The sequence below is a fragment of the Artibeus jamaicensis genome, unplaced genomic scaffold (genome assembly GCF_021234435.1).
Source record: "Artibeus jamaicensis isolate MK-2021 breed Jamaican fruit bat unplaced genomic scaffold, CSHL_Jam_final contig_475, whole genome shotgun sequence".
NCBI lineage: Eukaryota > Metazoa > Chordata > Mammalia > Chiroptera > Phyllostomidae > Artibeus > Artibeus jamaicensis.
Genome location: NW_026521852.1, coordinates 1,403,251 through 1,430,951, shown reverse-complemented (window position 1 = coordinate 1,430,951; position 27,701 = coordinate 1,403,251). Strand labels below are relative to the sequence as shown.

Below are 27,701 nucleotides of genomic sequence, written 5' to 3'. Positions count from 1 at the left end.
GGAAGGAATCAGTTTCTGAGGTTAGTTAGCAAGCATGGAGGGCGGGTACTTATTTTGATTAATAGGTGAGCTGCTTGATGGCAGACTTTCCCTTTAATCATCAACAAAGAAAACAGGAGTCTGCAGGAGGAGAAGGTGCAGAAGTGGGGCTGAAAGCCCAGAATCCCTAAGACACACACTGGGAGCCATGAGGGTTCTGTTGCTGACAATTAGATCACCATTGTTACTACTTCTTTCTCCTACAGGCTATCAAGGCAGAACAAGGGAAAGGGGATGTCTTCTGATCCTAACCAGTACCTACTATAACGTCTACAGCAGTGGTTCTCACCTGAATGTGAGGAGGCCACTATTGTGAAGCATTGTGGGAAAGGGAGATGTGATTAGAGCCAGGAACTGTACATAAGCCAGAGCTCCTTCCATGTCCACATGCCACACTGACTACCTAGGCCAGTCTATAGAAGAGTCTCGCACAAATGAGTGCCACAGCAAAGAAAGAGTCACTACTACTGAAGGCAAATAAACATCCCCCAAAGTCAACACCCCACACACTTCATCAAACCCTTACAAAGTTTGGTCCAATATTGCAAATACAGTCCTGAAGGAAATACAACTCACCAGTGGTTTCCCTCCCTCCTGACAACACATGCAAATGTAGGAAAAGCCACTTACTCTCCCGACATAGGATAGCTTTTCCATTTTGATCGATTCCAGCTCTTTCTGCGTGTCCCTGTAGGAATTCTGCAGCACTTTGTAGTTGTCCTGCAAAGTGTCATTTTTGGACTGCAGCCTTCGGATCTTCTGCTCCAATTCCACGATCACATTCTCCAGTTCTGCTTTTGGCTTCTTTATAACTTGGGGCTGTCCTCCTTGCTGGCACGACTTAGAGACCTGCAGTTCTAGGCCTTGAATTTGATGTTTTAAGAGACTGATCTCTTGCTCCCTCTTCTTCACTTCGTCGTTGCCCTCTTGTACTTGTTGAATGAGGCCATGCACAGAAGATTGCAAAGTAACACAATGACTTCTGGCCTGGTCAAGGCCTTGCAGCAGCTGACACTTCTCAAGCTGCAGAGAAGTTATATGAGCACTGAGACCTTGCTCTCTGGCCTTCCAGGTCCCCTGGTCATCACCCAAGGAGGACCTTTTGTCCTTCATGTCTTTCAGTTGTGCCTGAAGCCTCTCCTGGACAAGTTTACATTCTTGTTTCACGTGAACGATTTCCTGCTCTTTTGCTCGTGATACATTGTCAAAGGAAGCTTTTAACTGCTCTAATTCACAAATGCGCTCTTGCGCTTTTTGTAATTCTTTGGTCAGTTTTTCTTTTTCTGACCCGAGATCTTTCAGACTTGGGGCCATCTCTTCTATCTTGCCTTTTAACTTCTCTACCTCTGCTTTGGAACTCTGTGCCTCCCGAGTGGCACGCTCATGGGTTTTCTTGGCCTTTTTGAGTTCTTTTTCAAGTTGATCAACTTCCCCCTTAAACAACTCTGCTTGATGCTTATTTTCCTGAAGTTTTGCTATGACGAAGAATTGCTTCTTGTCATCGTCTTCTAGTTGGTCTTTCAGCATTTTGAGGCACTTGCTCACCTGCTGCACTCTCTGCACTGGGGAGCTCTGTTCTGGGAACTTCCTGGCTTGTGCGTCATCACACAGAGCTGCCACCTCCTTCAACAGCTCTTTCAATTCTCTTTCCAGGATTTCCCCTGAAGTTTTGGACTCTTCTTGCATGTGCCGAGTTTCTTCCTCCTTTGCTTCCAACAGGTGTACCAGTGAAGAGTGCAACGTGTCCAACTCTATCATTTTATCCTGTTTTTCTTGCAGCTGCTGGGTTAGATTTTCATTTTCAGACCTGATCATGAGCAGGTCCAATTCTGAAGCTTTCAGGTGTTCCATCATCAATTCCATTTGTGATTTTAGGGTTTCCACCCCTGCTTTGGGATACCCAGCGGGAAGAATTGTTGCCTCGTGGTTTCTCCTCACCATCTGCAACTGGCTTGCAAGATTCTCCTCCTTCTTACTGTCAGTTCCTTTCATTTCCTCCAAGGGTTTCTTCTCGTCAGCCTCCATGCTGACCCTCACGGTTTCCATGTCATTATTCATCAGATGCCCCTTGTCTTGGGTTGAGCTCAGCCTCATGGCGACCTCACCTTTTTGCATTCCTGCAGCCTGCAAGGTTTTTGTGACAGTCAGATCTTCTTGATCCAGTTTGTGTACCTTGTTCTGCAGGCTTTCAGATTCCCTTACAAAGGATTCTTTCTTGTGATTCATTGGTTCCATTTGGTGTTCATGCTGATTTCTTCCCAAAGACAGGGCCTCTAAGTCCTTTATCAAACTCTGCAGCTGCTCCTGGGGGTGGGCTTTCTCTTTGAAAGACTGCTCATGGAGTCCTTCTCCTACCAGCAAAACAGCTGCAGTCTTGGTCACTTTCTCCATCTTATGGCTCAGGTCCTGCTGGACATCTCTATCACAGATCAGATGAAGATTGTGCTTGGATGTTTTGTCTTTGGTTTGTAAAGCACTTTCTTCTGATCTATTTGTGTCACAGCTGTCCCTTCTGCCCTGGAGAACCTGTGGTTGTAATATACAATGAGAATGCATTTTAATATTGAGGGAGAATCAGGAAAGATCCAGTAGGCTTATTTCTTGGTTTGTAGACACTGGATTCTTGCCTCTACTACACACATCCTTTCCAATGACATATTTCCTATGACATTCTCTCCTCTCCATCCCAATGTCAACACAGTTAAACAAACATTCAGGGGGTATCCTGTCTGGCCAAGGCAGTGGCAAAAGTGTTTGTCATGAAGACAGACCCTCTAGTTGTATGATCATCCACACTGGCACACACTTAAATTTCAAATGGTTTTTCTCTCTAGGAACAGTTCAGATAGCCTAAATATAAATCGTCCTTTTGGATCATCAGACAGGAGGCTTACCAATTTCACACAGAATGCCCAGCTTCCATCTTTAGCAGTTCTGCTATGCTTCAACAGTAGAAGGTGGTGAGCTGTCATGACCAGATTGTCAGCCCAATGACTTAAGCCTGTACTTACCATCTGGATTCTGAGAGAAACCATATATCTGGACTCCACCTTCCTGTCACCTGGTAAACAGGGGTCAGCTGCCCTGACTATCCCTGTTGCCTCCTCACCACTTGCCATTTCATCATACAATGGCAGCTAGAGGGAATTAAGTGAGATACCTTGACTCTACAGCATTCGTAGCTTATTGGTAGACTACAAGGATAAACTTGTAAGTAACTAAGCAATTTCACATTCGATAAAGAAAGAAATGTATTTTTCATGCATATGAAATCACACATTTGGACTGGGGTAAAGTGGTAGACAATGATTTGGAAATCTGTAATAAGCTCTTATGTTTGTTTCAGGACTATAATACTGTAACATAAAAAAAAGCCAGAAAGGGCTAGAGATTTTATTATTTACACCATATTCCCATTGCAAAGCTCTAATGGAATATGTAAGTGTGCTTTATTAACTCACAAATAATGAAAATATATGACATAGACTTCCTGAAGACAACTCTTCCAACTCTGTAATATAATTTTGTGCAGGAGACTTTAAGAAAGATCTTTTGGATTGTTCCATATTAAATGCAATCCCTGAAAAAAATTCAGCTCCCCCAAAAGTTCTGTTTTTATGTTGGAAAAAAAAACTTTAGGGGACTTCTGGCCAAGATGGAGGGGTATGTGGAAATACTGTACCTCCTCATGCAACCAAATTTATGGACAACAAAGAGTTAGAAACAAAAACCAACCAAAGCAGACAGGAAATTGAGCTGTACTGAAGTCTGACAACAATGAACCATGCATCCAGACTGATATACCATAAAGGAACATACAGTGAGATAGACCTCACAATCCGGGGCCCAGCAATAGGAATTAAAGCCTAAAAGCACAGATTGGAGAAACTTTCGGGGACTGAGGTGCCAGGAGAGTCTCCCAGCCACAGGGGAGAATCCTTGGAGAGACCCATGGAGTCCTAAAAGATACACAGGCACACGCACAGGAGAACCAAAAGCAGAAGAGCCCAATTTGCTTGTGGAAATGGTAGAGGACTGAAATCCCAGAGAAAGCAGAACAAATGGCATTGCTCCCTCTCTGATCTGCCCCCACATACAATGCCACGACCCGGAAACGTGGGTTGCCCTGCCCTGGTGAATACTTAAGGCTCCACCCCTCATATGTAACAGGCACGAACTGACCAAAATGTAGCTCAAGCAGAAGAACAACTCAAAATCCCAGAGCCAATACTTCTAAGCAACCAAGAGATAGCCAACCTATCAGATGCACACCTCATAACACTGGTGATCAGGATGCTCACTGAACTGGTTGATTTTAGTCGCAAATTAGATGAAAAAATGAAGACTATTCTAAGTGAAATGAAGTAAAATGCACAGGAAACCAATAGCAATAGAAATAAAACTGGGAATAAAATCAATTGAGTGGACCAGAAGGAAGAAAGAAATGATCAAAGAATAAAGAAACATGAATTCAAAAAATGAGGAGAGGCTTAGGAACTTCTAGGAAATCTTTAAATGTTCTAACATCCAAATTATAGGGGTACCAGAAGGAGAAGAGGAACAGCAACAACTGGAAAACTTATTTGAACAAATAAGAAACAACTTCCCAGTCTGAAAAACAAAATAGACTTGCAGGAAGTCCAGGAAACTCAGAGTCCCAAAGAAGTTGCAGCCAAGGAGGAACACACCAAGGCACATCATAATTACATTAACCAGGATTAAAATGAAGCAGATTATTGTAGAAGTGGCAAGAGATAAGGAGACAGTCACCTACAAAGGATTTCCCATCAGACTGTCGGCTGACTTCTCAAGAGAGACCTCACAGTCAAGAAGGGCCTGGAAAGATGTATTCCAAGTCATGAAATCCAAAGACCTACATCCAACATCGCTCTATCCAGCAAATCCTTCATTCAGAATGGGAGGGCAGTTAAAGTACTTCTCAGATAAAGCCAAGTTCAAGGAGTTCATCATCACCAAGCCCTTATTCTATGTAATGTTAAAGGGACTTATCTAAGAAAAAGAAGATAATATAGGAACAATGAAAGGACAGCAAACTCACAGTTATTAGCAACCACACCTAAAACAAAAGCAAACTAAGCAGACAGCTGGATCAAGAGTGGAACCATAGAAATGGAGATCACAATGGAGGGTTAGCAACAGGGCACTGGGAGGAGGAGAAGTGGGGAGAAGGTACAGAGAATAAGTAGCCTAGATGGTATGTAGAAAATAGACAGCGGGTAGGGCAAGAATAGTATGGGAAATGTAGAAGCTAAAGAACTTGTGACACATAGACACGAACTAAAGGGTGGAATGTATGGGGAGCTGGTTTGAAGGGTGGAGGGGAAATGGAAAAACTGTAGTGGCATAATCAATAAATATATTAAAACATTGTAATTAAAAAATAAAAACAAACTTTAGAATATACTTTATGCCCTTGAAAACATATTCTATCTACCAAGGAATTATTCACTTTACACTGTTGCTCAAAAGCAAGAAGACTGCTGCAATGAGTTTCCTTTGTCACCAAGGAATTGCTAAGTATTAGCTGCTCCCTGAGACTCTCCTATTCAGAGCGCAAGTCATGGTGACACTGGTCTTTGTTATTTCACCTGACATTAGTTGAACTTTGTGCTTTACCCCTTGACTTGCTCAGTGAGCTCAGACACTTTGAAGCACATGCTTTCTGTTTCCCTCTTATGTTTCTGATCTGACAACTCGACTTTCTGCTGGAATTCTCCCTGAGCTTCTTTCTGGGTCTCTCTCTCTACTGTCTTGTAATGGGAGACACTGTGAAGGTTCTTCAGCTCCACAATTAGGCTTCCTCCTTCCATCTCCTGCGTGCTGACTCTCTTGTCGTATTCATTGCTTCTTATTTGTTGTGTCTCAAGACACATTTCCAATTGATTGATTTACTCAGGAAGATTTCCTTCTCTAATTCCATCTGCTCTATGAGTTTTCATTTTCACTTTTCCAGTGAGAAGAGAGTTTTCTCTTCTTTCCATTCTTCAAACTCCTCCTCCTTTTCTTTTTTTTTATGATCTCCAAAGCATCCAATAGAGCTTCAGACTCTTTCTCAGTTTTGCTTAACTTTTCACTCACTTTTTCAATGTGATGTTCTTTTTGTTTGAAAAGGGCTTGAGAACCATCATGCTGCTTTTCCAGATCAGCCAATGCAAGCTTCAGTTTCTCTGAAGTCAAGGAATTCTCTTGCTGATTAATTTTTTCTTGGAGATCTCTTAACATGGTTTCTTGAGATGCATTCTTAGCTGTGAAATATACAAAATAAAAAGCACATTGAATGTTTTAAATATTCATTTCATAAGAATTCTAAAATGAAAAAATAATCTAAAAACACTAACAACTCCTCACCCCTGTGAAAACTGACATTATTGTCCAGACACCTCCTGCAAAAAAGATCACCAGACAATCATTTAAGCTTCCAAAAAGACCATGAGAAAGATGGTCCTTTTAGATGCGCTAATGTATTTGTCCATCTTCGCTGTATGCAACTTAAAAAGTGTTATATAAGATGCCAGGAGATTAATTCCCTAAGAAGTTGAAATTTTTCCTCTGTGTTTGTGTAAATGTAGATAGGAACAGCTGTTTTATTGTGCTTCCCATATATTGTGTGCTTTACAAAAGGAAGGCAAGACCCTGCACCAGCAAAACAGTCAACACTCACTTTATTGTGTGTGACATTCACTTTCTTGCACTGGTTGGAACCAAGCTGGCTCCATTTCTGAGGTTTCCCTGCAGTTTTGACTTCTTCTGAAATAATTACTCAGCCCTGGCCTCTGCAGTTCCATGGATTAAGTGTGGGCTGTGAACCAAATGGTTACCAGTTTAATTCCCAGTCTGAGCACATGCATGGGTTGCGGGCCAGGTCTGAGTGGTGACCACCAGAGAGGCAACCACACATTGATGTGTGTCTCCCTCACTTTCTCCCTGCCTTCCACTCTCCTTGAAAATAAATAAATTTTAAAAATAATTATTGACCTGGCTGGTATAGCTCAGTGGATTTAGTGCAGGCCTATGAAGCAGAGGATCGCAGTTCGATTCCCAGTGAGGGCACATGCCTGGGTTGCAGGCAAGTTCCCGGCAGTGCATGCATGTGAGGCAACCATACATTGATTATTTCTCTCCCTCTCTCCTTCCCTTCACCTCTAAAGATAAATAAATAAAAAATTAAATATTCACATTCATTAAAAAACCTAATTAAAATATATTGGGAGAGAGAAAACCAACAAAAGCAGCACTGAAGTGGAAATATTCCCTTCACTGGGGAGTAATTCTGATTTCCCAGAATAAGTGTGTAACTGCTCCACCATTTTCTCCACAATCCATGGGTTCTGTATCAAAGAGGAAAAGATGTTTTACGCCAGTACCTCTCGAGGCCTCTATATGAATATCACCCATGTCCCACATCCTCACAGAACAACTGGTGTCTGTGAATCTCAGCATCATCTGGGAGCTTTTTCAAACTTTGTTATCACCTTGTTTCTGCCCAGCAACATACCTGTACCCCCTGACCCCACCCAGTTGACAATAATCTCAAAGCTTTCACTCCAAAGTGATAGGCATCCTTCCAACTCCCCAGATAAATAGAGGGAGAATTCATTTGTCCATAGCAGATGAGAAAGGCAGCATGTATTCTAAACGCAGTGGGGACAATAAGTGGAACCCAACTCCTGTTTTAACCCACGAATCTCAGTCCACCTACTGAGTGATGGCTCTCCACAGGCTACAAGAGCTATCAGTCTCCTCTGCTTATGGGGACCTGGAACAATGATCCTGGTGGCCAACAATGGAAAATGCCCAAATGTTTCACTTTTCTTCTGGTTTTATTTCAAAAAAGACTGGCATTTCTACCTACTGTGGTGGAAAAACTCAAAGCCGTCTCAGGGACATGTGAATTTTTAAAAGAAAACAGTCACAGAGAAGTGTGACCCATAACTCCGTGATCCACAATGTCAAGTTTAGAGAAATCCTGGATGTGCACATACCCAAGCTGAGAAAATAAATGTAACAAGAAGACCTATGGTACACCTAAAAATGGGTAACAAGTGGCAGATTCATTTGGTGTGGATAGCATGATTCTGTGGCTCTACAGTAAAGACAAAATCATTTAGTGAAGTAAGTCATCAAAAACCGATGGTCATTAAAGGGCTGGGAAAACACGCACTTCATGTAGGGAGTTTTCATTGTAAGGGAAAGAGTGAGGAGACAAGCTGCCTGAGTGTCACTGATAAATACATTGGGGACAGACAACAGCACTCTGGGGACACAGGCAGAACTGACAATTTCCTTTTGTGTGGAAAACATGCACCCTCAGTTTCTAAGTGCTGAAAAACAGGCATTTGGGGGTGCTAGTATTTCAATTAAAAAAGGGTCCAACTATCCCTCTAGAAACTAAAAAGTAGAAGAGACAAAACTTTTTCCACATCCACTGCAGACTTCTTCCTGGGAGACTAGATAGAAAACTTCAAAGTTTCTAATGCCAGCCACCATCCTCCATACACTAGCTTAGGAAATCAGTCCATATCACCAAGTTTTACTTACCCCTCATTTCCTCTGTAGAATTCTGGCTCTGACTCAAACACTGCTTGGTCTTCTTCAGTTCTTCCTGCAGATGGCAGACTTCTCTGGCACTTTGCTCAGACTGACTCTTGAGGAAACTGTTTTCCTTCTTCATTTCCTAAAGCACAAGTTGACTTGGTTATACTCAAAATGAATGCTCCAGCAAACTATGACTTCTGCCTCAGTAAGAGTTCCTAATGGAACCGGTGGTGTATCTCATGGGGGGAAGAGTCACACCTTCCCTTTTAGCACTTTATATAATTAGACATTCTGACTTAACCCAGTGATTTTATGGACAGAAGTTAAAACACAAGCAAAAAACCCAAATCCGATGGCAATTGTTTTGCTTTGAGAAAACGATTGGTTTCAACTTTCTGGTTGTTTCTAAGCCTGTTCAAAATTTCACTGAGATGGAAAATCCCATTGAAGTGTCCCTCAAGAACATAAGCTCCAAGTCCTTATCACACCTGAATGATCAACTATATCTTTGCAAAGTCTGATGTGCTAAGGAACAACATACATTCACAGAAAAAAATGTTTCCTTCACAATTGAAAACAATCTTAATTTTCACTATTACAGCCATGTATTTATGAGTCAATACATTGCATGAAGTGTTTCTCAAAATATCTCCAATGACCAATTATCTGGAATAGGCATTATAAAAAGCCATAATATAAGAAATACAGAGCAAGGCCTCAGAAAGAAGTGACACCCACCACTTAATAACATGGGCAAGTACTAATGACTAGAGAGGGGCCCTGTGCTGTGGGAACCCAGCTGGAGCACAGAAGCAAGAGTTCATTCTCCATGGAGGAGTTGAAGCTTTCACAGGGAGAACAGAGTCTTTGGGCACTTGATTCAATGGAGTGTCCATGAAACAAAGTGCAAATAAAGTAGCAGAGATGCAGATACACCCCCACTGTACTATCTAGGGTGAAATGTATAACTTTCCAAACCTTCAAAGCACTAATATTTGTATGCCTGGTATAAGTGCTATTGCTTATTTAGCATGGAAGACACAAACCATCATAAATCCTCCATTTTTTATACTGTTTTCCAACATTCAATGAAGTTGTAGCTGGTAAGTATCTCAACTTATATCATATACATCGATTTGGAACACAGAGAATTGGCATATACTGAAAGAACTCATGGTCCCACATCCTTGGGGTGGAACATTCATAAGGCTAACATTCAAACACGAACACACACCACACACGCTTAAAACATAATCCTGTGAGAAGTAAGGGAAAATGATTTAATCTTAAAAAAACAATAAGTTGGAAGCTCTAAACCTTTTTCATGCCATGCCTTATGCATCTCTCCATCTGTTTGTTTCTGAGTTATATTCTTTTATAATACACTGGTGATTGTAGTATGAAGATCATGGAGAGATAGATGGACGTGTAGTGCACTTCCCCCCTGCACATGTGAAGAAACACTTAGCTGATCTTCCGAGGAGCAAAGGGAACAGCCAATAGTACCCCAATATATCTGAACATTGGAGACCAAAACTTGGAGAGCATATTGAAAAATCCAATAAGTAGGTAGAAGGCGTGAACACCAGGACACCTGCTGGAACAGGAAAACTACCAAACCAGGAACCATGAATAGGGAACAAAATGAGGTGAAAGAGAAAGTGGAAGCCACACTAACTCAACTTAGGACCTACCTGGAAATACAAATAATGGTGGAGAAAATATTTAGAACAAACAGCTGCACAAGAACAAGAGAGAATCCTCAAAACCTTGTGCACATGGAAGAACCACCTTCAACACAACTTGCCCACACCTGCACACCAAAATACAGGAGGTGGCTGAATGTCACTTAAGATTAACAGGGGACCCTCACAAAACAAACTGGAGAGAAGGACCAACCAACCAAACACCCAATGATAATCAAATCTAAAGATACCCAGAGAGCCAGCATAAATAATAGCACAAGACCAGCAAGCTCAGGACATCAAGGAGACTACACCACTAAATCTCACAGGTCATCTACCATACAAGTTCATGCTATAAACCCAGGGAGTCAGAACAGATCATTTAAGAAACTGAGGCTAGCAAGAAAAGGCTCAGAAACACTGGCAAGTTGAAGAAACAATCCCCAAATGAAAGGAAAGGAGGAAGCCTCAGAAAGAATGCTAAATAAAAGAGAGGCAAGTCAACTATCAGATATAGAGTACAAAGCAACTGTTATAAGGAAGCTCAATGAGCTCACAGAGAATTACCAAAAGATACAGCAATACTACAATGAACATGAACATGTAAACTACATCAGCATGAAGAAGGAAATAGAAATGATCAAAAAGAGCCAAGAGCATATGAAGAATATTACTTATGAACTGAAGAACACAGTACAAGAAAACAAAAGCAGACTCAGTGAAGCCAAGGACTGGATCAGCAAGCTGGAGGACAAGGCAGAAGAGAACACCCAGAATGAGCAAGAAAAGGAAAAGAAGCTCAGAAAGAATGAAGAGGGCTTCCAGGAAATGCAGAACAACAAGGAACATAATAATATCTGTATAATAGGGATACTAGAAGGACAAGAAGAAGATCAAGGGGTAGAAAACCTGTTTGAAAAAGGAATGATGGAAAACTTTCCTAACGTGATGAGGGAAAAAGTCACACTAATTCAGGAAACACGAACAGTTCCAATCAAGAGGAAGCCAAAGAGGCCCACTTCCAGACAGATCATCATTAAAATGGCAAAATTCCAAGATAAAGAGAGAATCTCAAAGGCATCAAGGGAAAAACAGGAAGTAACATACAAGGGAGCCCCAATAAGACTAGCAGCAGACTTCTCAATGGAAACGCTCCAGGACAGAAGAGAATGCCAAGAAATACTCCAAGTCATCAGAACCAGAGGCCTGCAACCAAGACTACTTTACCCAGCAAGACTCCTAATTGAAATGGAAGGCTAAGTAAGGATGTTTGCAGATGAAAGAAGCCTCAAATAATATACTTCCTCCAAACAGCTCTGCAAAAAAAAATGCTAAAGTGTTTGCTTCAAGAACAGGAAGAAAAACACTGAAAGAGGGAGGAACACAGGAAGAAAAAAGGGGCAATGAATAAATACCTATCAATAATGACCTTAAAAAGAAATGGATTGAATGTCCAAATCAAAATACACAGAATAGAGGAATGGAGAAAAAACATGTCCCACACACATGCTGCCCACAAGATACCCACTTCAGAACAAAAGACCTACACAGACTGAAAGTCAAGGGCTGGAAAAATAATATTCCAAGCACGTGGACAGGAAAAAAAGATGGGGTAGCCGTATTCATATTAGACAAAATAGACTTCAAAAAAGAGCCATGAAAAGAGACCCAGAAGGTCACTTCATAATGCTCAAGGCATGAATCCATCAAGAAGTCATAAACATCGCAAGTACATATGCATCCAACACAGGAGCACTCAGATACATAAAGAAAATCTAGGAGAACTTCAAGAAAGATGTTGACAGCAACACAATTAGAGTAGGGGACTTTACCACCGCACTGTCAAAAATGGACAGATCTTCTGAAATAAATATCAACAAAGAAATTGTGGCATTGAACAATGGTCTAGATGAAATGGACTTAACTCACATGTAGAGAGCCTTTCATTCCAAAGAAGCAAAATGCATGTTCTTTTCAAATGCACAGGGAACATTTTCAAAGATAGAGCACATGAGAGGACACAAAACAAGCCTCAACAAATTCAAGAAAATTGAAATCATATCAAGCATTTTCTCTGACCACAAGGGACTGAAACTAGAAACCCACCTCAAGGAAGAAGACCCCGAAACTCAAACTCATGGTAATTGAATAGCATGCTATTAAACAATGAGTGGGTCAAGAATGACGTTAAGGAAGAAATCAAAAAGTTTCTGCAAACAAATGAAAATGAACTCACAACAATCCCAAACTCATGGGACACAGCAAAGGCAGTCCTGAGAGGGAAGTTCATAGCACTACTGGCCTACCTAAAAATCACAGGAACATTTCAAATAAACAACGTATCCCTATGCCTACAAGAAATCAAGGAACATCAACAAAGACAGCCCAGAGCAAGTAGACAGAAGGAAATAACCAAGATCAGAACAGAATTAAATGACATAGAGATGAAAAGCACAATTCTAAGGATCAGTGAATCAAGGAGCTGGTTCTTTCAAAAGCTAAACAAAACCGACAAGCCTTTAAGCAGGCCCATCAAGAAGAGAAGAGAGAGGACCCAAATCAGAAATGAAAGAGGAGAGATTACAACTGATACTACAAAAATACAAAGGATCGTAAAAAACTGCTAGGAAGAACAATATGCCTAGAAAATTGAAAACCTAGGTGAAATGGACAAGTTTCTAGAAAAATATCATCTTCCAAAACTCAATGAAGAAGAAGCAGAAAGCCTCAACAGGCCAGTAACAGCTAATGAAATTGAAAGAGTGATCAAATAGCTTCCAACACGCAAAAGCCCTGGACCAGATGGATTCACAGGAGAATTTGACAAAGCATTTAAGGGAGAGCTAACCCCCATCCCTCCACATATTATTCCAAAATATTGAAGAAGATGGAAGACACCCAAACTCTTTTTATGAGACAAGCATCATCCTAATCACCAAACAAATAAAGACATAACAAAGAAAGAAAAATTCAGGCCAGTATCTCTCATGAACATGGATGCTAAAATCCTCAACAAAATATTGGCAAACTATATCCAGGAATATGTTACAAAGATCATACACCATGATCAAGTGGGATTCACCCCAGGGATACAAGAATGGTCCAATATTTGCAAATCAATAAACACAATTCACCACATAAGCAGAACAAAACATGAAAATCACATGATCACATCTGGAGATGCAGAAAATGCCTTTGACAATATATGGCACCCATTTATGATAAAAACACTCAGAAAACTGGGAAAGAGGGAGCATTTCTTAACATAAAGACCATATATGAGAGACCTACAGCCAACATCATTCTCAATGGACACAAACTTAGAGCTTTCCCACTAAGATCAGGAAAAAGACAAGGGTGTCCACTTTCACCACTCCTAATCTACATATACTGGAAGTCCTAGCCACAGCAATCAGAGAAAAAAAAAAGAAATAAAAGGCATGCAGATTGCAAAGGAAGAAGTAAAAATGTCATTGTTTCCAGATGACATAATATTGTCCTTAGAAAATCCTATAGAACCCAGAAAAAAAGGCTTGATATAATAAATGAATTTGGCAAAAGAAAGGAATACAAAGTCAATACTCAGAAATCAAAGGCATTTTTGTACACCAACAATGACATATCGGAAACAGAAATCAGGCAATCCATCTCATTTGATATACCAACAAGAAAAATAAAGTACCTACGCATACACTGAACCAAAGAGATAAAACACCTGTACTCAGAAAGCTATACAACATTGCAGAAAGAAATTAAGGAAGACAAAAACAAATGGAAGCATGGACCATGCTCATGGATTGGAAGAATTAACATCATTTAAATGGCCATATCCATGACCTCATCAAGTTAAAAAGCTTTTGCATGGCTAAAGAGAACAGCATTAAATGAAAAGAGACACAACTATATGAAAAACCATATTTTCCAATGAATCCTCAGACAAGGGTTTGATCTTAAAAATATGTCAAGAACTCACAAGACTCCACTCCAAGAAGAAAAAACCCAATTAAAAAGTGGGCAAAAGACTGGAACAGATACTTGTCCAAAGAAGACAAACAGAGTGCCCACAGATACATCCAAGTATGCTCAGCATTGCTAGCCTTCAGAGAGAGGCAAATTAGGACTACAATGAGATACCACCTCACACTAGTCAGAATGGTCATCATAAACAAATCAACAAAGAAATGCAAAAGAGGATGTGGAAAAAAGGGAACCCTAGTAGACTGTTGGTGGAAATGTAGACTGGTGCAGCCACTGTGGAAAACAGCATGAATTTTCCTCAGGAAACTAAAAATGGAACTGTCTTTTGACCCAGCAATTCCACTGTGGCAATTTTACTCTAAGAGCTCTGAAACACCAATCAAAAAAGAAAAAAAAAAAACCACATGCACTCCAATATTCACAGCGACACAGTTTACAATAGGCAAGTGCAAGAAGCAACCTAAATGCCCATCACATGCATGATTCAAAGAACTCTGGGACTCTTACACAATGAAATTGTATGCAGCCAAAAAAAAAGGAGCTCCTACCCTTTGTGACAGCATGGATGGAATTAGATTGCATTATGCTAAGTGAGATAAGCCAGGTGGTGAGGGACAAATACCATATAATCTCACCTGTAAGTGGAACATAATAAACAAAAGAGAAATGCAAGAAAATATAACCAGAGACATTGAATTAAGAGCAATCTAACAATAGCCAGAGGGGAAGGGATAGGGGACATTGGAGAGAAGGGTTTTCAGGAACTTCTATAAAGGACACATAGACAAAAACAAGGTGGGGGGTGGAAGCAGAGGAGGGAGGTGGGCTTGGCTGGGATAGGTTTCAGGGAGAAAATGCAGACAAGTGTAACTGAACAACAATAAAGTAATTTAAAAGAAAACAAACAGTGAAGACCTAGCCTCCAGAAATCTAGTGCAGTCTTAGAAAACAGATGGCTCTGGCAGTCTGATGGTGGAAAGCTGCCTTCATGATCATTCTGGTTATCATCAGCAGATGGGTAGCAAAGTAGCAGTCAAGTTCAAGAAGAGGGACAATGTGGCTAGAAGAAAGTACCTGAAAACTTCCTGGAAGCAGCTCTCTTCATGCATACATGTTCATTTTTGTCAACAAAAAAAGTCAAAGCCCAGAGTAGTTCAACTCCTGTCTTTGACCTAATCCTGCCTCCCTGCCATGTTGGCAAATTAAGACATCATTCAGAAAGGAAGGGCTGCTCCATCTGACCCCAAGACTGAGAGTTGACCTTCAGTCACACAAGGCCGTGTTCACGTGTACAAATAAAGATCATTTAGATACGATGATGTTATTGGCTTACACCAACATCATTAAACTATAAACACTACAGTCTCCTGGTGGCTCTTCAAACTCAGGATCATTACCATGAATAGATCACAGTAATGAGAGGAAAAATACATGAAAGCACTCCAACGAGGGCAATGAGGCATTATTAGCATTTCTTCCCAAAAGAGCAGCTAGATCTTCCTAAGAACAGCCAGATCAGCTTCATCAGTGCTAAGACCAGCTGAATGACTTCAGCATGAGAGAGAGTGACTAGAATTTAACCACCTTGGTTGACTTAGTATTCTTCCTTTGCAACCTATCAAACATTTTCTTTCTACAACATTAATCAGATCAGTTGGCATCTACATCTGAAGGTGGCAAGAAAGCAGAGAAGGCATCATATGCAAAGCTGTGTGTGCCACAGAAAGAGAGGGGACAACTCTTGTTAAGGTGTCTGTTGGTCTCCATCTGCCTCTGTCTGTAACTAGAGACACTAACATAAGTAGGAAGTTAAATGGAAGGGTTGACATGTCTTTCTCTATTCTGGTCTTAGCTCCATAAATACAGGTTTCTAGGGTAGAAATGTTCAGCCAGCCCTGGGACCCAGCACACCTCTAATGCTACAAATATGAACTACTCAAGAACTTTAAAAGGCCACAACTAGGGAAATGAACATCTGAAAATGGAGTTGTAGGCTGCCATCCATGAGGAGGTAGTTTTATCTGCAAGGCCACAGCCACTTAAGACTTGATTGGGTAGCTCACTATGGACAACAAGTTAAGCACAAAAGGATATGTTCTCCTAGTCATCTCTTGCATCTTGACATGATTTGTAAAATTGGGCACAAGTCTGGAAAAATGCAACAAAAGTCCCTATAACCATAAGCGAGCACTAGAGCTTAGCAAGGTATTCCACCCATGTCAACTTCAGTTCATGGGTGGCAAGTGAGGCATCCTTTCCTTGGGCAAGAAAAAACAAATTTCAGCTCCCGTGTGCTATTTCATGATCCCATCCATGAATGAAGCTTTATATGCCCCCTGCTACGGCCAAATATGTTTGGTGTGCAAGGGACAGAGGCAAAGTATCTGTTTTTTTCTTCTACCTCATCCTTTCTGCCAGCCAGACCAAGCTTCTTTGGGGACCTAGGATAATACACATCCCTGTGCCCAGGAGGTCCACAAACCAATGATGGCCTAGGTTTGGCTGTCCAGTGCTGGTACATGATTGCCAAACCCCAATGTTCTGGGGCTGGCAGTCAGTGCAGGATGAGCCGATTAACTGAACCCTCCATTCACTTTGATAGGAAATGTTAACTTTGCCCTTGATTGGGCCTCTACATCCCATTCCCACTACTGATAATTACTCATCATGAGCACTGCATTAGTTTGTGAACGTAAACAAGGAGAATTTCAACACAACTGTCATGTGATTTTGGCATGCAGAACTTATCAGTATGCTAAATTTGTTTGTACTTATTCATGGGTAGCAACAGAAAGAAACCCAGAGTAATAGCACAGGCAATCTTCTCAATGTGTCCAACGTCAAATGCTCTGTCCCCTGGCTCATCATGTTCTGTGCTATGGGTGACAGCAAACAGGTCATAACAGTGGTAAAGAGCAGAGCAATGAGCAGATGAACTGCAATGATCTGCTGAGCACTAGGATGCTGGCCAGTGTTCAACTAAACCATCAGTTCAGCTTTGGAAAGGAAGGGGTATTATTCATCCCCATATGCAGATGAGGAGAATCAGACTCAAGGCAAAGTCATTGTCCCAAGGTCATCCCATAGGGAGGTGGCAGAAAACCAATACACTTTCTGATACCACTCACTATAGAGCCACCAACATTTCTTTGTGACGTTGTACTACCACTCAAACTGGGTAAACCACTTTTCGGATCCCAGTGTCAATGGAAAATGCAAAGGCCAGCTAAATCCTTTGAGTTCTTCCATTTTCTTCAAAAGAAGACACACACACACATGCGCACACACACACAATTAGGACAGGTACTAAGTAAATTCCCTGGCCCTGGGCTAGACCTTTGGACACAACTGCCCTCATGGACACAGAGGTCAATGAAATACTCATGGAAGTGAAACAAGGTGGGAACTGAACTGATTCCAGGTGAGTTCAGGGCAGACAGCTCAACAACTGACCCACCACACCCTGTGGGGATGTACAACCTTTGGAATCACCTGCAAGATCATGATCAGCCCACTGCTGAGCCTTGGCCAAGTGGACCCTTTGAAAAGTCTTTGAACCCTCTTAAGCATAAGACTGCTTTTACAGAAGTTTTCAGCAGGCACTCACTGGAATTGTGGGAGAGTTCTTGGATGAAGGGGAAGCTGACAGAGTGACGAGTTCCATGCCAGTCTGCTTGTGGATATGTCAGCCAAAGCATTTTTTGGTTGGTCCCCAATGCTGAAAAGGCCAACGTTTGTTTTGTTGGAAGAAAACACTTCCAAGGTAAAGCTTCATGAAGGAAGCATCACCTGACAGGAAGCTTCATTCCATTCAGGTTGGTGGAACTCTGGCCTGCTGTCTCCAGCTTTGGACCCTCTGAGGCTGGCTTATTGACAGTTCCTGGTTTGTTACACCAGAGGCTCTGATGTTACAATAACGTTACACTCATCAAAGGTGGGGTTTGAGTACATTTCTACTCTCCTCCCCTGCACAAATAACTGTTCTGGGTAGAGCATTTTAATAAAGAGAATCATTACAGTAAAAAAGAAACAGCCACATGTTTCAAGAATAGGTTGAAAGTTTTGTTTCCTGTGATGTTTTTGTAAATCCTCAATTGAAAATATGTTTATTGATTTTAGAGAAAGAGAACAAGGGAGAAAATAAGTGAAACATGGATGTGAGAGAAACACATTGATCAGTTGCCTCCTCTACAAGCCCCAACTGAGGATGCAACCCACAACCTTTGGGTATAACCATAATGCTCCAACCCGCTGAACCACCTGGCCAGGGCCTCCCTGTGACATACGATGAACAGGAAACTTCTACTCTTCTGCTGTACTTCTTCATAGTATAGTACTGATTCATGGCTCAATCCAAATTGTTTCACTCTATTGAGTGTCCCAAAATGGATATTAATGAAGCCATTTCTAATAAACTCCAGGCCACTAAATACACTCAGAGACAAGCAAAATTAAAGTTATCAATAAAATCCTCTCAGTAGCAGCAATGACAGGGTAGCCCTACAGTGACTCTACAAAGACACTGCAACTATGCTCAACACACAGGCTACTTTTACTTGTGAGGCCAGGTCACATAACTTAAAATTACTTGATGTTTTCATAAGAATTGGAAAGCTAAATCCTCTTCCTCTGACATTTCTTTTGTCTCATTTAAATCACTGATTTTCCACCAGGGTTTTAATATTTTGTGACTCAAAATCCAATTATTGGGATGAGATTTACATTACATCCCCTGCCCCATCACCAATTTCATTTTTTTTCATTTAGAAAATCCCTTGCTTTCTTACTTTCTTCCACCTCCTAGGTGTTCTAACATAATTTTTCATATCAAGACTAGTATATCTTCTTAAATACAAGTCATATTGTCCTATAATCTCTATGCAGAGTAATTATATCCAGATAGAAAGGGAAAGAAAGCATCATGGTCTAAGTCATAGGTTGTATACCAAATACTTCATAAATCATTCTGGCAAATAAAATGGAAAATGGTACGGTCATGACAAGCTACTGAAAAACAGTGTGGAGATTCTCTATCACTGCATCCTTAACAGAAGGTGACAAATTCTTGTTTCTGCTCCTCACTCACCTCACTGCTTCTCCTCAGCTCATTTTCCATGGTTTGACTCGTCCGTAAGGCCTCTTGGGTTTTGCCCAAATGTTGCTTCAACTCTTCCAATTCTCTTTCAAGTTGGTGCTTTCCGGATGTGGCCTACAGAGAGAAAAATAAGACCAAGTAGTTTTCTGCTGTTGACTTCATAAATCATCATGTCTTCTTGTATAATACAAAAGTCACTAAATAAGAGAACTGAGGCCCTCTAGGTGGGTGGAGACTCCTGCTGTGGAAGACACAGGTCCGACTGCAGGCTTCTCAGTAGAGTGGCACGATGTGACTGGGACATTAAGATCCATCTGGCCACTGGATGTAAAGAGACTGAGGAAGAAGTGCAGAGCAGGGAGACAAGGAGGAGGCAAGAACAGTAACCCAGGCAGGAGAGGACATGGTCTGGGGCCCTACAGAGCCATAGAGGTGGTGAAAGTAGTCATACTCTGTGTAAAATACACACAGATATAAAGCCAAGTGTGTTCTTAGCAGGGAGGAATGTAGCACCTGAAGGGTTTCAGGGGTAGCTGAAAACACTCTACCCTGATACAGATAATAGATATAAGACAGCATGCCCAATAATCATTCATAATTAAATATTTATTCTATATATATGTTTTTTAAAGGAATATTATAAATGTGCAAGATTTCTGGACCAGATGGAGGAGTAGGTAGATACACCATGCTTCCTATCACAGCCAAAAGAAAACAACAATAAATGTACAGGAAAAAACAATCAAAACTGCCAGAAAATCAAACTGCATGGAAGTTAGATAACCAAGGAGTTAAAGAAGAAACATTCACTCAGACTGCTAGGAGGGCTAGAGATGGGCAGCCGAGTTGGAAGAGACACATGGTAAGGTGGCAACTATAGGATCAGGTAAGCAAGGTTGTTGCTGGGGGACCTACTGGGCCCATATGCATGTGTGGATAAACTCGAAGAAACATCTAGGGAGTCCAACAGACTGTATAACCCCTGGTTTCAGAGCAGGGAAATGAATCCTCAAATCCTCTGGCATTAAAACCTTTGGAAATGCCCTGGCTGATGTAGCTCAGTGGATTGAGCACAGGCCTGTGAAGCAAAGGGTCACTGGTTCGGTTCCCAGTCAGGGCACATGCCTGGGTTGCAGGCCAGGTCCCCATTAGGGGACATATGAAAGGCAACCACTTATTGATGTTTCTCTTACACTCTTTCTCCTTCCCTTCCCCTCTCTCTAAAAAATAAATAAAATATTTAAAAAAATAAATAAAACCCTTGGAAATGACTTTTAACAGGAGACACTCCCAGCCTCACAAGAGAATTCATTACAGAGACCCACTGGGTCTCAGGATGTACATAAGTCCATCCATGCAGGAATCAGCACCAAAGGGGCCCAATTGGCTTGTGGAAACTAAGGGAAGTGACTGAAAGGTGGCTGAGAGCCAAGCAAGCAGCACTGTTCCCTTTGAAATGACACCCTGACTTACAGTGCCACAATGGAGGGATTAGATTGCCCCACCATGGGGAATACCTAAGATTGGACCAATTAGAACAAATCAAGCATGCTGATATAAAAACTTTGGTTAAAATGAAAGAACAGACCAAAGGCCCATAAATAGAATGAAAGGATGAAGAGATAACCAAGCAGAGCTCAGAATACTGGTAATGGGAGGCTCACACAAATGGTTGACCATGCTGGCCAAAATGAGGAAGAGGTGAAGGCTATGCAAAGTGAAATACAGGAGAATATACAAGGACTAAGCTGACAGGAATGTACTCAAATCAAAGTTTCAGAGCAAAAGGAAGAAGGAAACAGTCAACCACCATCAAATGAAGAAACAAGAATTAAAAAAAATGAGGAGAGGCTTAGGAACCTCTGGGACACCTTGACATATTCCAACATTCCAATCATAGAGGTATAAGGAGGAGAAGAGGAAGAGCAAGAAATTGAGAACTTATTTGAAAAAATAATGAAGGAGAACTTCACTAATGTGACAAAGGAAATAGACTTCTAGGAAGTCCAGGAAACTCCAAGAGTCCCAAAGAAGGTAGACCCAAGGAAGCACTCAACAGGACACATCAAAACTACATTATCCAAGATTGAAGAGAAGCAGAGACTCTTAAAAGCAGAAAGTTGAAAGGACATAGTAACCTACAAAGGAGTTCCCATAAGACCATCAGCTGATTTCTGAAAAGAAACCTTGCAGGCAAGAAGGGGCTGGAAAGTGGAATTCAAAGAGAGGAAAGGCAAGGACCTATATCCAAGATGACTCTCTCCAGGAAAGCTATGACTTAGAAGGCAAGCATAGACAAAGTTTTTCCTAGATAAGGTCCAGTTAAAGGAGTTCATCACCACCAAGCCCTTAATACATGAAATGTATGAGGGACTTATCTAAGAAGAAGAAGATGAACAAAATATGAACAGTAAAATGACCATAAAGTCACAACTATCACCAACTGAACCTGAAAACAAAATACACTAAGCAAACAACCAAAACAGGAACAGAATCACAGAAATGCAGATCACATGGAGGGTTATCAGTATGAAGGGGTGGGGGGAATGGGGAAAAAGGTACAGGGAATAAAGAAGAAGCATAAATGGTAGGTACAATATAGACAGGGGGAGCTTAAGAACAGTACAGAAAATGGAGAAGCCAAAGAACTGATATGTATGACCCATGGACATCAACTAATGGGAGAGGGAATGAGAGGGGATATGGGGGTGCCATGTACAGGTGAAAACAGGGGAGAAAAAATGGGCCAACTGTAATGGCATAATCAATAAATATATGTTTAAAAAGAGTTTGAATGTGCTCTATGTAATGTACATGCATATACCCACACACACATGGGCGTACATGTAAATAAATAAAGCTGGCCTCAGCTGAGTAGTAATGAAGCACTTTGAGGTATGAGAGAAAAAGCAGAGTTGAAGATGACAGGTAGCACTGGGCCTGAGCAATGTGAAGACCACAATCGACATTTCCTGGGATGAGAAAGCGGAAGGAAGGAGCAAGAATGAACAAGCAGCTCGAGTTCCAGTACTGACATGTGAAGTGTGAAATGCCTTTGAGACATGCTGAGTGGAAACATCAGACATATACGTGAGTCTCGAGTTCAGGACTGATGTCCCAGCCAGAGATATGAGCATGGCAGCCATCACCACAGAGAGAAACCCTAAAGCCACACAACTGGATGACATCATTTTTGAAGGGAGTGCTAAACAAGCAAGGGGACATAATTTTCAGTGCTTTGACTGTTTTGGGGCACAATGATTTGGGAGAGCTCCCACCAGGTGATATCCCACCCAGTGATCTGGTCAATAACCAGAATGTCAGAGAGCTCCACAGATCCTGACATCTGAGAACCTGACTCCTCACTCTCTCACTCACTCACAGTCCTCTTCTCCAAATGAGAGAAGCCAGACCCAGACAGCTTCCCTCTGTTCTCCTGTTGGAAGGAAAGGAGTGTGAGGTTGGAGCATTTTTCCCTTCATAGCTTCCCAGGTCAGCTGTGGGACACAATATGTCCAAGGACAAGGAGAGGGAATGAAGTGAGGAGTGCCTACTTTATCCAGCTCTGCCTGCAGGATGTTGCGAGTGTTCTTGGCCTGCTGCAGCTCCTGCGTGAGTCTGCCTTTCACCTGCGAGCTCTCTCTGTACAAGATTTGGAAGGCACGCTGTTGACTGGAGAGCTCCTGAAAAGCAAAATACATACTCTCAGCACTGACGATGGTCCACAGGCAGGTTCCAGGGTGACACAGTTGTCCCATAGGATATCTGATGGTGGAGCCGGAGACTACAGGGAGCATAGCTGACCATCCCACGGTGATAAACATCAGCAGCCTGAGCACAGGCCCCAGTCATACAATCCTGATCTCCAAGGGCCAGGACAAGAGTCTACTTGTTGACCACACCACCACTCTGAAATCAGTCCCCTCTCTTTGAAGTATCCAGTGGCAAAAGAGAGGACAGCTGAGCTGAAACCCTCACAGTTTTCCTGAGAAATCAAATGCACTCAAGAATGGAGTTTAAAATTTCAAATACCACGCTCCACTTCAGATGGACAATGATGCAAAGTATATGTCAACAATGAACTTGGATAAGTGCATAAGGACACCAGAGTTACATTTGCAGTTGCTTTTTCTTTGACACGTAAGTGGACATGTGTATATTTGGTTGTTACTGGGTTTTGTTTTTCCTAATACCGTAGTAATACACCAGGTACTAGCAACTTTGGCACTACTCATATTTTGGGCTGGGGACAATATCTTTCTTTAAGGGACTGTCCTGTATTATAGAATGTTTACCACCATCCTGGCCTCTAGCCACTAAGTGCTAGTAGACCCTCACTCCCCTATCCCAGTTTGATAAGAAATAAATGTCTCCAGGTACTGCTAATCACACTCTGGGAAGAAGAAATTCACCCCTTTTCTCTGACAAGAGGAACTCAGTTGGCTGGAACACCTTCCTATGGACCAAAGGGTCACAGGTTCAATTTCCGGTTGGGATACCTGTGGTGGTTATGGGTTTATTGCCAAAACAGGGCAGAGTCAAGAAGCAACCAATCTGTGCTTTGTCATATGGATGTTTTTTTCCTCTCTCTCCTTCTCTTCCTCCCCTGCCCTCTCTATATGTCAATGGGCATGTCCTCCCATGAAGCTCAAACAAAATCAACCCTGGTTGAAAACGGCCATTCTAGACTATGATCTTAAGTTCCCCCTTTCACCCAGAAACTAGCCGAATGTGTGGTATCTCATTTGCTCCCGAAATAATAGCCACCATCTTTCACAACTTGTTTACAAGGGGGTCACTCTGTAAGTGATATAAGTGTCTAACTGCTAGGCTGTACACCTGAAACTAATGGAATACTAAATGTCAAGCAGAATGAAAGCAGAAGATTAATGAAATTTAAAAATATTGAAATGCACTGTTGGTGGTAATTCCTCCAGGAGGCAGAATGACTTCCTTCTGAGTAATTTTACGCATCTTGCCAAGTGTGTATGTTGTTCTGTGAGACACACCATAAAGGGATGGATGAGTATGTGAGGCTGCGTGGGACTCAGATGAGCTCCAATGTGCACTAATTTTCACTGGAAGTCTGTTGACCCTCCAACCATGGGACACACTGTTAGGCCAACTTACCTCCTGCCAGCACCTCTCCCTCCTGAGGAGCATCCTCAGCCCTAACCCATCTGTCATCGTCTTTCCCCACTTACTTCATTGACTACTGTCCTAAAGTATTTGCCAGCCCATAGGCTTTCAAAGCAGACAGAGAATGTCCTACAATTTCCTTCACGACAGAAAGCATTCAAAGGGAGAAATGGGACCTCTTCCCCCTGGGAACGACAATCTCAAACAAATCAGAAAACATGGATGAAAAGGAACATTCTGACTGCTAGTTTCTTCTCCAATCAAAACCTGAAAGACTCAAAGTATGAAGGGAAACACAGGGGCCTTTTCCTCACACAGCATTTCCCTAGTAGAACTTACCAAGTGACGACACGTGGCAGCTCCTCCTCTCACTGAGGACACTGAGACACCGCAGACAAACGCCTCATGGACCCATGCACCTTACCTCTTGAAACTGTTTTCCTTTTAACCTGAGTTTCTGTTCCAGAGAACATCTGGAACTTTCGGCATGCTGTCGATAAAAGCTCAAATCCTCAGTCAATTTGTTCAGTTTTTCTTCCAACGCAGTATACTAAGAACAAATAAAAATGCACAGTAGAAAACAAAGTGTTCAAGGAAAGAAGTCATATTTCCAACATTAGAGCCATTAGTCCCGAGTTCTGGTTCAATTTAGCATTGTGTTTTGACATCTTTCTTTCATGAAATCTTGGGTTTAAACTACTAGCCATACAGGCAAACCACAATAATGATTTTAGCACACATAACATTGAAGGTTGGGAAATAGGAGCAAGAATAGAAAGGCTCAGACCATTGAAATACTTCCTAATGTGCAGTGTGAAAAGAACTCAGTGTCAGAAGAAAAGTTCATCCAACGTTTCCCTGCATCAGACGGATGAAAATGCTGTGATTGTTGTGGACTTTACAGGCTGTTAAATAACCAGAGGGTTCCCATTACTCCCAAGGGGCAGTCTGTTTTGAGCATAATACATTCTGTGACAAACTGTAAATATTAAAAGGCTTCTTTCTGCAGTGCTCTTGCTTTGCCATTTTAAATTTCTGGAGGTCCACAGTGCTCCACAGAATAACACACCTGGTTTTTAACCAAGCTGCCATGAGCAACACCAACAACCTTCTTGTGTCTTTTCACAGAGCCAATCTTCCTTAAAATCGTCCTTGAAGCATGAACTACATCAACATGGAGGCTGCTCTTCTCAAACTGATTGGAACCAAAGGGTCTGAAATGTTCATGTGCTAAAACCCATTCCACTCTCTCCCCTCTAGTGGCCACATCCTAAAACAGCACCCACAAAACAACATTGAAAACCCAGGGAGGAGTCAGAGCTGGTCCTGTGGGTGGGAGAGAACTGCCTTGCGCAGAACGAAATGTGCCCTGATTGGGCAAATCCCTCTAGCAATGTCTTCTCCTGACACTCATCACAGTGCCACTGAGAACTATTATAAAGAGTAGGAATAGAACAGAAAATTCACTGGAAAAGATAACACTATGTCATGACTTGCCAGAATATGAGTCAAACACCCATCATTAACTAAAGCAAAGATTAAAAGAGCAAAACTGGTCCTAAATGACTACATGGTTATAGACATATCAGAAATGTTAAAATGCCAGTTCAAAACATAAAATATTAACCCAGTGGTTCACATTAATGTCCACTGCCTTGGATGTTAAGACACCTTTGTCAGTATCCTTCATTTTCTTCAATTTCAAATCACCACGGAAAAGTAGTGCAACAAATTATTTGTAATAGGCATGAATTCGGTAAACATTGATTGTATGCCTGCTAGATGTCCAACAATGTGCTAGGTCCTGGGGATACAGCAGAAACCATTCCGATGAAAATCATCACCCACTTAGAGCAGAATTTGGGATGTCAGCCAATGTCAGGGGGAAAACCCACACATGGTGTGGTAGATGAATGAGCTCTTGGTCCCCCCACTGCTGGCCCCTCTTCAAACTGCAAGTCATTCCGTGAAAGGATCTTAGAATCAACAATTTGTTCTTCCTACAAAAAGTGGGTTTACTGAGATCTCTCAGGAGGTTGTATTTAGACTCGATTTAAAATGTAAAAAATGACATTCTGACATTGATGGTGCACAATGATGTCAGAGTAGCTCACCACTAGGTGTCATCATGTGCCATCACATTCTAAAAGACTGTCTAGGGCTCAAGTCCAGGACCTGTGCAGCACAGGACCCTAGTACTCAGCGTTCTGGGCCTGAGGTTGTCACCTATACACTGTGGGTGTTGAACTCCAGGCTTGCTGCAAGCCCTAAGACTTTGTTTCTATGTGACTTCAACAGCTTTGTGTCCCCCATGGCTCATAAATGCTTGGGAAAGAAGCATACCAGACCCTGCTGATGTTCACTGAAGAACATGGCATTGACATTGCTTCTGTGAGCTCCATTTCACTTAACACGTGATTCTCATGATAGTTCAGGGAAGAGCATAAACAGTGCACAACTTCACTTCAGAAACAGATTTGACCAGGACATACTGTCCTTGCAGGCAAGACAGGGGAAGGTAGAGCGAATTTGTAGTTAGGTGGATTATAGCTCAGGGTCAAATGAACTTATAAAGCACTGAATGAACAAGTTTGAAGAACCTGGAGGGATGTGTAAGAGAAAGAAAGCAGAGCTGTGGTCTCAGCACTCAGAACTGTCCTACTCAAATATTAGGATTCATGATGCCATCGGAAGAGACTTCAGCAGGTATGTAAGCTAGAACAAAGAGTCAATGTTCTTGTCACATGGAACCACCAACACAAAATGTGAAAGGGTAAGTGTGATTTCTGTCCAAAGTAAGGACTTAGCTGGCAGGAATGCAACTGAAAATGAGCTTACTGGACAAAGAGGTCAGTGTAACAGTAACTACTAACATCAATATAAATTCATCTGTTCCAAGCATTATGTTAAGCCTTCTTGGAAATCACTGCAATCTCTACAACAACCCTATGACACAGGCTTCATTAACATCATTTTATTGATTAGGCAACTGCGGCTCAGAACACCACATGACTTGGATGTAGCTCTAAGAAGCAATACAACTGGGATGTGGGAGAGCCAGAACTCAAATCCAAGTCTTTTTCACTTGGAAAACCAAGTCAGACTGTACAAGACAATACACATATTGATCAAGGCCGGCCATGGTCCCTTTGACCCTCCATTGCACCCTCATTTATCTGATAGGTACTTGTCAAGAATTCCTCTGTGCA

The 27,701-nt window shown here is 41.7% G+C and overlaps 1 protein-coding gene across 1 annotated transcript in view; it reads right to left on the bottom strand.

Annotated features, from left to right (window-relative positions):
* The window catches only part of LOC119056799 (centromere protein F-like), a 54,679-nt gene that overhangs the window by 14,203 nt on the left and 12,775 nt on the right, over positions 1-27,701 (bottom strand). Inside the window, 10 exon segments of the mRNA XM_053667931.1 lie at positions 670-2,565; positions 5,495-5,643; positions 5,646-5,678; positions 5,681-5,947; positions 5,950-5,994; positions 5,997-6,305; positions 8,599-8,734; positions 19,345-19,467; positions 22,908-23,036; positions 24,917-25,042. Coding sequence (XP_053523906.1) covers positions 670-2,565; positions 5,495-5,643; positions 5,646-5,678; positions 5,681-5,947; positions 5,950-5,994; positions 5,997-6,305; positions 8,599-8,734; positions 19,345-19,467; positions 22,908-23,036; positions 24,917-25,042 — 3,213 coding nt within the window.